The following is a 13,453-nucleotide window of genomic DNA, read 5'->3' on the forward strand; positions in this document are numbered from 1 at the left end:
AATAATTGTTTAAAGTGTTATGAGAATTCAGAAGATGTTTGATTCTCTTAACTAACCATTATTTTACACTTATTATGATCGCTTTTATATATATACTTATTACTGGAAAAAAAATCTCACTTTTAGAACTCTGGAAAATATTACTTAACTCGCACATATATCATTATTTTTATGGCCACATCATTAACTATTTAACAAACAAGTGAAAATATTTTCTTACAGTTATAATTCCCCCATTGTTTGATTTATTAAAGCGTTATTCGTTTTCACGTCACTGAGCCTCATATAAGTTAGAGGTTTATCTTAATGAATACAGGGTGCATTGCATATTTTACGCTTTGCTTTAAAAAACAACGTATACGAGCTAATTTTATAACACTGTGCGTAAATGGTGATGTAGGTAATGTGTAAGTCATAAATAATTAATTGATAAACTTCAAATTATACGTTAGATCGTGCTACTTTTGTATTTCTATAAAGTTTACTTGTAAATATATATACCTATAAACTTTCTCTTTTATAATTCATTCGGAGAGAGTAGGGTAGGTTTATAGAGCTAAAATTTGAGGGGTTCGATTTCCCGAGGTTGACAAAGCACATGGCCTAATGTAGCTTTTCTCTAAAAAAAGCAAAAGAATCCTTTTATGATTTGCTTAACCTATAATGCTGCCATCTATCTTCAAGAGTAAACATTTTAGTATATACATTTTAGAAACAGTTTAACGTACGCAGAGACTAAGCAATTTTGATATTAGCTACTCTTTATTGAATAATATTTTAAATTTTAATTTTTTATTACTATGTTTTGTTAAAATGCCATCAGTTCTCTTCTAAATAATTATGCGATTATCTTATGTGAAAAAGATTTCACCTTCACGTTATAACTATAGTTACAGCCAAACAGAATTTTTGGATATACAAGTCAGTTTAATGTAGGAGCTATTATTTACTTTAATTAGTGAAATAATGTTTAATGTTTATTTAGTTTTCATAACAAGAGTGTTAGAATGTAATTATTTTAAAGATCATAGTCCTAACAAGTGTCGTTAAGTAATTCAATAAGAGTTGGTTGTTTGGTTGTTGTTTTTTTTAACTTCACGCAAAGCTACACGAGGGCTATCTGCGTTGATCGTCCCTAATTTAGCAGCACAGGACTAGAGGGAAGGCAGCTAGTTATCATTATCCACCGCCAACTCGTGGGCTACTCTTTTACCAATGAATAGTGAGATTGACCATCACATTATGACTCCCCCACTGTTGAATGAGCGAGCACGTTTGGTGTGACGGGGATTCGAATACGCGACCATCAGATTAAGAGTCGAACACCTTAGCCATCTGGCCATGTCGGGCCTTCAGTAAGACTTATACGGTGTGCTTATGTACTTCAACTGTTGTAATTTAGGGTCACATTACTCGAACCTTCTACATTTTTGTCGTTGCCTTAAGTGAGTACTGTTACATCATAGTGTCTTATAGTTTGTAAGAAGTTCTAGGCCTCAGTTGGGCAATATATATGCATATAGGCTACCAAGTGAGTACAAATTAAGTCAGAAAACGCTAAGGTACTGAAAGTAAATTTAGGCTGCACGATTATTAGTTTAGCTTTAACAGGCAATATTTAGGATAAGTTCCACATTAACACCATAATAACACAGGAGAATGATTTGTCTTGTAAAAATGTGTTCTAAAGTAAATGGACCCGCTTGTGGGGATTTTGATGGAAAGAGATAATTATTTGATGTTCTGGATACAACTCTGCTAACCCACTGGGTAACGTAAGTTAATCTATTGGAGGCTATAAAGTAAGAAATAAAGTAGAGAAAAATAATTTAAACTGTTTTCTAAAGTTACTAAACTAGCTTATGTGGACTTTTGACAAAAACAGAATTATTTAATGCTTTAGATACAACTTTAATAACCAACAGGAAAACGAATTGTTGTAGATATATTTGACTTGTTTGCTGTCCGTTTATTGTTCACATTTATCGTCAACAAGTAGTTTAAAGTTAACGAAGGTTATGACCGAGCTCTAAGGATCTCTGGCATGACACTTTAGGTAAAGTGTAGTTCAAGGTGAAAATATCAAATACCGTTTACAAACAATTAAGTATTACCTTGATTTTTTTCTGTCCAACTTTCTATATTTTTAACGCAAAGAAGGTATATTTTTTTCCCTTTTATTTAGACTTACGTCATCGATGAACAAATAAGCATGTCCATTAAAGTCGCAGCATTATCGTGCAGAGTAAAGACGAAATTGAACACATTACGAATATTTGCTACAACTACGACTTTGTTTTGTGATGCAGAGTCATTTTCGTTTTCCAAAGGGTATAGAACCAGGTAAGGCTTACCAAATTTATAATTAAAGTTTTGTATTGTGATAAGTGTAGAAACACCACCATCCAAAAAAGTTATTGGTTTTGTTTTTAAATATCAATAAGAATTAAACTTGTATTCAGTGTTATCTTCACTATTGCTTTGATGACAACCTATATCTGTTTCCGTGCAGTTGGAAAGGATTCATTACTGATTCATACAAGTGGTTAAACTATCGTTTATTTATTTTTTTAGATACAAAGCGCCAAGATCGAAATATAAATGCCTTTTGTTTCAAATTCTCAACAATCTTTTCAAAAGACAGTTACTTGTTTCCTATAGTCATGTTCAACGGTTTTTATCCAAGTGTAAGTATAGCATCGTAATAAAGTGGTTAGTTCTTACGATTCGAAATGGAAAGGTTGCAGGTTCGAGGCTTGTCGTGGCGTGTTACTGTGTTTTACAGTAATGCACTATATCCCAGTTATTGTTTCATTCTGTACAAGTGTTTGTAAAGTCACCTGTGATGGGCTGTTCCCTATACAGGAAGGATTTTATCACGTTCTCATCTGCTTGTGTTACTTACCGACCTTGTATACTTTACGAAAGACTTACCGACCTTGTAACCTTACGAAGGACTTACCGACCTTTTATACCTAATGAAGGCCTCTCAAGAATTTACTTACTTATTTTTGACAGAATAACCATATCAGAAATGCTCTATAATATGCAGTGTAAGTTGTTGGGAAATAAGCATCTCTGGATAAGCTCCACTGTCTGACTGTGAAGTTGATGGATAGTTTTTTGCTTATGTTGCATATGCCTCCTTTGTTTTTGTAACGATAGTTTATTACAATGATCAACTCTTCACATTAAATGGCATTTTCAAATCAAGATATTTATTAAAAGTGTATTAAAATGTCAATTTAGGTCAGCATTAAAGTATTGTTTCTCTCCCATTTCAAATGTTTATTGTAAACAAAATGTTTTTTTCTATATAATATATACATATTGTGTAAACAATTGCTCATACCTATTGAAATAATTCAACGGTAATTTTCCTTTAAATAATGATGAATAAATAAAAAGAATATGCAATCAGTCTAATGCCTTGAATCACAACGCATATGTAAAGTGATTGTTTGTTTGTTTGTTTGGAATATCGCGCAGAGTAACACGAGAACTATCTGCACTAACCGTCCCTAATATTGCAATGTAAGTTTGTTTTTTGGAATTTTGCACAAAGCTACTCGAGTGCTATCTGTGCTAGCCGTCCCTAATTTAGCAGTGTAAGACTAGAGGGAAGGCAGCTAGTCATCACCACCCACCGCCAACTCTTGGGCTACTCTTTTACCAACGAATAGTAGGATTGACCGTCACATTATAACGCCCCCACGGCTGGGAGGGCGAGCATGTTTGGCGCGACTCGGGCGCGAACCCGCGACCCTCAGATTACGAAGCGCACGCCTTAACGCGCTAGGTCATGCCAGGCCTGCAATGTAAGATTAGAGGGAAGGCAGCTAGTCATCACTATCCAACCCCAACTCTTGGGCTACTCTTTTACCAACGAACAGTAGGATTGACCGTAACATTATAACGACCCTACGGCTGAAAGGGCGAGCATATTTGGTGTAATGGGGATTCGAACTCGCGGTCCTCGGATTACGAGTCGAGCACCCTAACCATCTAGCCCATGCCAGGCAAAAATGATTGTCTATGGTAAGACAAGTTATCTGACCATCAGATACAACAGTGTTATTTAACACTGTAATGCTACTGTGTTAAAATTTAATTTAATTTTAACATATTAAATTCTGTTAAAATGCCACAGAATTTTAACTGATATACTTAAAATATATATATTTTATGTATATAAAAACTATATATACCAGTATATAGTTAATTTAAACTACGTATAAATGTAGTTTATATAGTTTCTGTATATAAACTAATGTCGTGGCAACTGACATTAATACCAAGTTGTGCAAGCAGTAACTTGGTATGTACTGCTTTTATATAAGATTTAAAATCTTACATTTTTTCTTCTAATGTAAGAAAAAAGTATAAATACACTTTTGGTATGTGATAAAGTCATACAGTAGTTATGAATTTATCTACGTCATTGACTATGCATTGTTCGACAACTGTTTTAGCTTGTCATACCTGATCGCTATGTAATAATTCTACGTACGTCGAATAAACAAAATATATAAACATGAAATCAATAAATCACAGTATCTCTGCATTTTTAATACCTTAGTAAGCATAATGGGAAAACTGGAACTAGAAAATTGGTCTATTCGACACACGTCCCACCCCATCCGTCCTTCAGTCAGCGATAAGTCTCATAGTTTATAACGCTAAAAATCGGGTTTCGATACACACGGTAGCCATAACACAGAGAGCCCATTTTGTAGCTCTCTGCTTAACTACGAATACTTTCCCTTTTTTCTTTGGTTTGTAGACTTATCTATCTATGAACCATTAGTTGAAACATTTATGTATATAAACTTCGTATAATGAATAAAAAAAAACTTGTGATAAATGAATATTTTTCAATATCTATGAAAAACAGTATGTTTATTTTTTCTTGGAATCAATGTCTATATTTTCGTTGAAGTTAAATTTATAATGAACACATGAAATATAATCAAATTCAAGAAAAAATTTCAGAAAACTGATAAAAAGTTTAGTACTTCAGTTTCTCGTTTGTTCCTTGAAATATTAATACTAGTACACAAAATCTTCTTTAATTTCAAGTGTTTTTACGTAGTTTCTAAAAAAAAAAAAGTTTTTTGATATTAATTGTATTAACTGTAGTTAACACCTTTTATTACAGGTTCGGCCAAGAAATTGAGAGTGATTCTGTTCGGGTAGCTTACCTAAGTCCTCCGAGTGTATGTGTGTAAAATAATGACATTGGACAAAGTTGTTAAATATGAAAACAATCTTTATTAACGAACACACTATCAAAAAACGCAACGTACGTACTTGCGCATACGAGAAGACAGTCGGTCCTATTTTTCTGTGATAAGTCCTACAGCATTCTCTATCTCTCTCAGTATTGATTTCTGCAAAACAAAAGACGATTATTTTATGGTAAGTCTTTATTTGATGATATTGTGATAGAACTGAGCTAAGAAAGTGTACCTGAATTAAACAAGTAAGCTCAGATTATTTGTCCAGTCAACAGCATCACCTCGAGACCTATGTTCTCTCATAACATTAATTGGCTGTTGCAGGATATTACAATACCAACATTTTCAACTCTTAGGCTATAAATTGCTATAATAGATATTATCTACTATATAGATATAGCCCAAAATAAAATCCAACATCAACAAGAAAAAGGCAATCTCAACAACTTTCTGTACCATGGGTTTCTGTTAAAACTTCATACGGACTAACCAAACAAAACAAAAATTAAAAATGATTATATCTCTAAAGTAGGTAGATAACATATATCTACGTATCACAAAGTTATGTGTTTTCATATAATAGCTCCAATACTGAATAAGTTTTATATCGAATAATAGAGTGGTTTCACATTTATTTTTACTATATTAAATAATTCGCTAAAAATCACTTCATTAATTCTGCATATTCTTGAAATTTTTTGCAAATACAGGATAACATAAAAATGTATGAAGTTTTTATAACCTGACACCAGACAAATATAACACACTACCTCCAATATGCAAACCCTGTCTTATTCTTTTGACATGTTCTTGCCTATGGATGCTCATCAGAAGCGGGATTCCTGAAATTAATATAACTTAGTGAGAATTGGTAAATCAAATAATAGGTTGAGCTTTACGTTTAATTAATAGGAGACAGTAAATATTATATCTTTACCACAAAAAGTTGTATTGTGTCTATAACACATTAGCTAATCAAACAAAATTCTATTGTGATACACGGTATTACTTATGTCAACCTAGCTTGTGCAAGCTTCATTACTTCAAGGTGAGATGCCACAGAAATTTTGCCAAGTCAGTACAAACTCTATTAAATGGCTACTGTGTTATATATCCATAGCTGGAGGTGTGGGCTAATAAAATATTACGATTTTTTGCACACTTTTGTACAACAAAATACTGCTTTGCCAACTGAGCTAAAGGGTTTACACTAAATGAAATCCTCTTATAAACAAGGTCTGTCCTTGAGCCTTATGTAAGGGTTGTAGGACAGCTTGTAGTTAGGTCCCAGTGTTTTATTTGTTTTTTTGTTGCGGTAATTTAAGTTTTGGTTTTTTCCCCTCAGATATTACCTCAGAGTCGTGAGGTAGTGTAAAGAGTATATTGTATATACACACATATACACTTGGAAACTAGATAGATTTATTTAAAATCCTCCAGGTGGTCGTGGCAACTGTTTTCGATCGCATGCGATTTTACAGAGAAAGCTGACGAGGAGGTGAGCGTGTCAACGAAAACTGAAAGTATACTAGAAGTGAAATGTTTACTTTTTATTCTTAAATATTTAGGCTTGTAACAGTTATTGTGTTCTTTGGTTTGGTATATGGTGGTACTTGGGCTCAAACCTTCATTTTTTTTTAATGACTTGTAATTTATTCAGTAACTGTTAATATGACAGAATTAGATAAAAGCTTGACTTCAATGGATTGGTTGCCGAAACTAAATGTGAAGGGAACTCTAAACGGAGAGCAGATAAGCAACAAACTTGGATGTAATGATTATGAAGAAAATTATTCTCTAGGAAAGCCTATGCTAACTTTGAATTCATCTCCCAAAAAGGGGAAACCTCCTTATAGCTATGCAACTTTAATATCATTTGCTATTAATAGTTCTCCTAAGAAAAAAATGAGATTAAGCGAGATATATTCTTGGATTTGTACAAATTTTCCATATTACGAAGATGCAGGAAATGGGTGGAAGGTAAGCCATTATAATGCTTTAACATATTAGATTTCAGATTATCACTTGTATTTTGTTTATGTAAAATTATATAAGAAATAAGTACCCTAACCATTGGACTTGAGATATAAAATGCTAAGAAAACTTTGAACTTCAAGTTGAAGTCTTGGAAGAGTCTTAATTTAACAAAGGTGGTTCTCAAGTTAATGTTTTATAGTGGAATTTGGAGAGAAAAGCAAGTAAAAATTCTGTAGCAGGGGAAACAGAAAATATGTATATTTATAGATGTGTATGATATCTCTTCATTAAAGAAATGGTAAAAGATTCTCTAAGAGTGTAACTACAAATAAAACATTTGTTATTATTATTATTTGTTAAATATATAACTTATTAACCTAGTGAGAAGATGTGATATCCATTCTTTTAATGACTTACAAAAAGTTTTGGGATTGTTTTTAAGGGAACAATTTGATCATGAAGTTGATACTTGTTAACATGATAAAAGTACACCAATTAGGTTTTGTTGTTAGAATAAAATTGAAAAATCAAGAATATTTTACTCTGGAAAGATTTAGAATCTTGGCATTTTGAAAATTGACCAATGAAAAAAATTAAATCTTTTTTACATGTAATATATGATGTTTTTCTAATTATCAGAAATTTAAAGAAGAAAACATCCTATTTTGAAGACTAGTATTCTCTTAATGAAGTTTTTGTAATAGATTTTGACCTCTGAATTCATTTACACACAAAAATTGTATTTTTATGGAAATCTATCATTTTATAATTGTTTTTAAAACTTGTGTTTATAGTAAATACTATGTTGTTTATATACGTACAAAAAAGTATTGATTGTTCTGTATCAGATAACAATGATTTTTTAAAACTAAAAATATATATACACATGTATGTGTGTATATATATATATCATTCCAATACACTTGTACTGTAACTGTAAACCAGTATCTTGAATAACTACACATATATATATAAATATACCAATAGTACCACATGAATTAAAAGTGTTGTTAGTTTTCATGAATGAACTCTATCACTGTAATATCGAAAAACATATTATTTCACTTAGTTGGCACTGTACTACATATAAGTTTATGTACAAGTATGTATATTCACATGTATTCAGGTTTACAATTCATTTTTTATAAATTGTTAATCAATGATAGTTTTTAGATAAAAATAAGAGGAGGAATGGCTTGACATGTAAAATGTGTTATATAATTTAAATTATGTTGAAAGTGTTTGGGTTTCTGTTATAGGTTATAAGGGAGAAGACTCTTAGTTGGAATTTTTAGTCATCATGTAGCACTGATGAAACTAATGAGAAATACTGAATACAAGTTTAAATAGATTGTAATGTCTTTATATACATTATTAGTTAATCTACATCAAGAATATTGTGTTCACTATTGAGTTCCTTATATCAGAAGGGACATTGAGTTTATGGTTTTTCTTTTAGGACTTAGTTTCATTTAGTGGATGAGTTTGTCTTGATAAAACAAAAAGATTCCTTGTTGTCCTTTAATGTTACGTAACATGTTAAACCTTCTGTTGAACTGCACTCAATTATAATGTATATATCTTGTAAAAAATGCTAATATACCATATAACGTGTAATAACTAAATCAATGCTAAATAACTGTCTATATCATGTCATAAATTTGGAAATTTATTCAAAACTATTAACATATCATAAAATATTTATTAAGTTAGTCAATTACCTTAATATTATAAAGAACTTATTGTTTAAGCATTTCAAAGGTAAGTAAAAATAACACAAAACCTAAGATTTACAAGCTGAAAATAGTCTAACAAGAACATGTTTCATTTATAAGAAAATTAAATACTGTAAATATGTGGAAGTTTTTTTATCATTTACTATTTAAAAATGTGTTATTTATATAAGAATAATGAATGAACTTAAATGAGTCTTAGAGATTAAGAATTACAGGTTTTAAAATGTTAAAATTTTTTCCACAAATTTTGTTTGTAAATACCATTACTGAAGTTCTTGAAATTGAATGTTGAAGTTTGAATGTTTTAAGAAAGATTATAGCTTCACAGGCTGAAGGTAACACCAGAGTATATAATATATACTTTTTTGAAACACAGCAGTCTTAAATAATTCAATAAGTTGATAGATTTGTAAAAGTATTTGGATAAGAATGTGAAGCAAAGTTTTGTACGAGTAAGACAGAATTATACTGTGTAAGATAATATGTCATATAGGCTCTGAATTTGTTTTTATAATTGACTTGTTTTATATACATTCATATATGATCTAGAAACATAACAGGTCCCTGTAAGATTTCACAGTAGCATGCTTGGATTGGGTACAATATTTTCTGTGTTTGTTGGTTGCTATGGAGACTTACTGACATGGCATGATTACAGATGATTTTTTTCAAACTTGACTGTATATGTATTTAGTTATATAAATATTAGCTATAATATGGCTTGTAAAGAGACTGAATATACAATAAATGTACAAGTTATATAGGCTTGTTAATTATATTTGATTTATCATCCATTTGCCGATATATACCTCTTTGAGGTATGTATGTAATTACAAGTTTTAATTTACCAATCATTTCTATGTCAAGTAAATAGGTTTAAATATTATTTGAAAAACTCTACCATTTCAGTTGTCTTTCATGACTTGATAATTAAAGTTCATGAAAATCATTAAAATTGTAAAGTTTTGATACTGCAAAAATGATCTAAAATGAAATATTATGTTATAAATATCTTTGCAATATTTGTAATAAATGGCAAATACTTATTAACAGATATTATTTTTGTTGTTAATACTTAAAAACAAAATAGTGAACTTTATTTGTTTTTGCTTCAAAGCAAAAAGCAACTGCATTGAAATGAGATAATTTGCATTAAACCTGCCTTTTAGATATCACTTTAACTTAAACTGTTAATAAGAAAAATATTACTGTTTTACTGTTTATGTTTCAATCACAACTTGCTGATTACAAGTTATGTAAAGTTGATGTTGTTGTGTAATGTTGTTGATAGTTTAAACTTAACAATTGTAATGACTACAGTGAATCCACTTTGAAGTTTCATTCAGTTTGAAAATATTGAATTTATCAGTAAATGTAATGTTGTTGATAGTTTAAACTTAACAATTGTAATGACTACAGTGAATCCACTTTGAAGTTTCATTCAGTTTGAAAATATTGAATTTATCAGTAAATGTGCAGTGAAAATGAAATCACAACATATTTTTACTTGAAGGAATGTAAAATAAAAATGGGGACTAACCTTGTTGTTGGTAAATGACCAGAATATAATGTTATGTGACCATTGTTGGAGACAAACAAATTGTTGAAGTACACTGCCTAAATTTATCATTTGCTTTATCCATAAGTTTGAAGACTTTTACCATCACTCTACATATGGTGAACTAAACCACTTTTCAAACTAACTGAAGTACTTCAACCTAAGGTCACATAAAGTGAAAGTGTTTAGAAGTCTTATTCATAAAAAGAAGAATCTGTAAATTGGTTCCAGAACAGTTTTGAACTGACTTGTTCATTTAATTTGTTATGGTAGGAGTTCAGGTTTTCTTATTGTGGTGGTATAATTTCTGATTTTGTTGCAAAGTGCATTGATTTGTGGTTTCAGTATTATATCTCTTGTGTTTTATATGTCATTTGTGTAGCTTGTGTGTTTCTTTAATTATATTTATTATATTCTTATATTGTTTTCATATGTTCATTGTATTATTATTTTGTTTCTTGAGTATAGCTGTTTTTGCAACTTTAGTTATACACTCAGCAGTAGATGCCTGCCACAGTAATTATTAAATTGTTATGGTTATATCTACTGTTATGAACTCATTTGTGCTTACAAAGTTTATGTTTGTTACAGCCATGGTTGATCTGTAGATTAGGGCTATTGATTTTGTTAAGGATGATTTATTTATATTAAAGGTCTTGGAAATGCATATAATATCAGCATCTATTATTCTTATTTGTTCTTCAATCTTGTGCCTGTTGTAAGCAAGACCACTTTGGATATTTACATGAAAGACTGTAGATTTTGTCATGACTGTTTACATTATTTGCATGGGTATTTGGACTAAGTGTTTTGTTGCTAATGCTATAATCATGTAGTTTGTGTCATTGTTTGGATTTTGGATTTCTGCCAGTTATCACATTAGTGATGATAAGTGTGACTTTTAATGTATCTTAGCTGTTATTTGTCATTTAGCTTTACATGTTTTGTATTTGTAGTGGCTTTGTCTTCTGTAGTAGTATTAGTTTTCTGTGTTCACTGCATTGATTTTGGTGGCTGTTGTGTTACAGTAACACAATAAAACTCTGAGTAAACAGATATCCTCTGTGATTATGTTATCTGGTGAAGCCAGTTACAGGTTATGGTGATGCTGTGGGATACACTGAAAGTGAAATCTACTTATTATTGAATAAGTGAGTAATTAATTAAGTTTCAATTGTAATCTCTTCAAATATTAATAAATGTAGTCAAAAGTATTTGTATTTATACACTGCCCTTTAATTAGAGAATAATTAGGATTGTTAATATGTGTGCTTATTGGATGATTGATAACTTTCTCCAAGTTGTTAAGCAACAACAACATAAACGAACATTAGGAAAAGAAAATTTCAGTCTTAAAAACAAACAAATGACACCATATTACCCACACAGGAGTTTACCCTGCAGATGAAATTTTTGAAAACAAATTTAATATATAACTCATGGGTTTTTATGTCAAGATACAATAACAAGGAAGCACATGGCTTATTATCCCAAGAACTTTGTGGGAAAAGTCTGTACAAGCTTCCAGCTAGCATGCTGTATCTATTAGCCTTGTGTATAGGTGCTGTTATTGACCGTTCACTAATGTTAGATCTTTAAATAAATGGTGTCTTACAATGTACAGAACATTCTTTTAACTTTCCTTTTATTCAGTGTATCAACTCGTGTAAATAAATGAGAAACAGATTGTTATATCTGGTGATATTTTATTCTATTGTGAATAATGTTTTGTGCTTTTCATCAAAAGAAAAAGTACAGAGTCATGATTGTAAGCATTTTTACAAACCGGAAAATTGTTTGTGAATAAAATGGTCTGATGTAATTATTTTTAATTTCTCAGAAATCAACTTTCTATGATCAGGAAACTTGGCAAATTCTTTTGATTTTAATTTTTGCTTGGTTGTGTAACAATTGGCTTAATTCCAATTACCTAACCAACTATCAATGAAACAATGCATAACATAACACAAGAACTGTAAATGAACTCAAAATAATAATTTACAAATAGGAATAGTAATGCAATCCTAATGGTGATCTCTTTGATACATTTTTCACATCTATTTCATTACTTAATTTTACCAGACAGCAAAAGCAGGCTAGCCATGTGCTGTTATTATTCCTGGAGTTAAGGAGGATCTACCTCACACCTGTGACCTCTTTGACTTACTGCTGTCTGTACCAACCAGTTCTGCTGAGGTAGAGAGAAAATTTAACAAGATTAAAATGATCAAGATCAGTTTGAGATCTTATTTGTGAGCTGAAAGGATCACTGATCAGCTTCTGGTCATGTTCTACTCACCTTCAATAAGTAACTTTGATTATGTAACAGTTATCAGTCTTTGAAAGTCAAGATCACTGCTGGCTGGGTACAGATTGAAAAGAAGGTGAAGGAGAGTGATGAAGGAAGAATCCAAGAAATGGATGCTGGATCATTATCAGACATTGACAATGATGCATACTAAATTTCCTTACATGATTTATTTTGATTAGAAAAGGACATTAATTTAAGTTTAACTCATCATCACCTAAACCATTTTATAGCTATTTGCATGTTTCTATACATTACTTAATTGAGGATTTTGCTTATTACAAATTAAAATTTGTAAAGATCTAATTAACAGCTGTTTCAGGATATTAAAGAACTGATTGCTGTAAAATTAGTGGTACTGTAAATTATATAATGTTTTTATCTCTTCATCAAAACTGTTTGCCATTTTAATGGCAAATATGTGTCAACTAGATGGTAATAGGTTATGTAGGAACAATAGCAGATTACACTGAAAATGATGCATAGAGTTTCTCTAACTATTTATTTTGATTATTGAAAGAAGGGGAACAAAATATGTTACCATGTTTCAGAGAGAAATTAAAAATTGTATATTAAATCAAATTCATTTAAATGGTCTAAAAAATGAATGGTTTGACTTTTTTTTGCTTTTTTTCAA

The 13,453-nt window shown here is 30.6% G+C and overlaps 1 protein-coding gene across 1 annotated transcript in view; it reads left to right on the plus strand.

Annotated features, from left to right (window-relative positions):
• Window positions 1-6,501: 6,501 nt before the first annotated feature.
• LOC143252355 (uncharacterized) overlaps window positions 6,502-13,453 on the plus strand; it is a 34,550-nt gene continuing 27,598 nt past the window's right edge. Inside the window, exon 1 of the mRNA XM_076504346.1 lies at window positions 6,502-7,217. Within this exon, the coding sequence (XP_076360461.1) occupies window positions 6,909-7,217 (309 nt within the window). The 5' untranslated portion in view covers window positions 6,502-6,908. The remainder of the gene's footprint in view (window positions 7,218-13,453) is intronic.

This window comes from Tachypleus tridentatus, chromosome 1 (genome assembly GCF_004210375.1).
Source record: "Tachypleus tridentatus isolate NWPU-2018 chromosome 1, ASM421037v1, whole genome shotgun sequence".
NCBI lineage: Eukaryota > Metazoa > Arthropoda > Merostomata > Xiphosura > Limulidae > Tachypleus > Tachypleus tridentatus.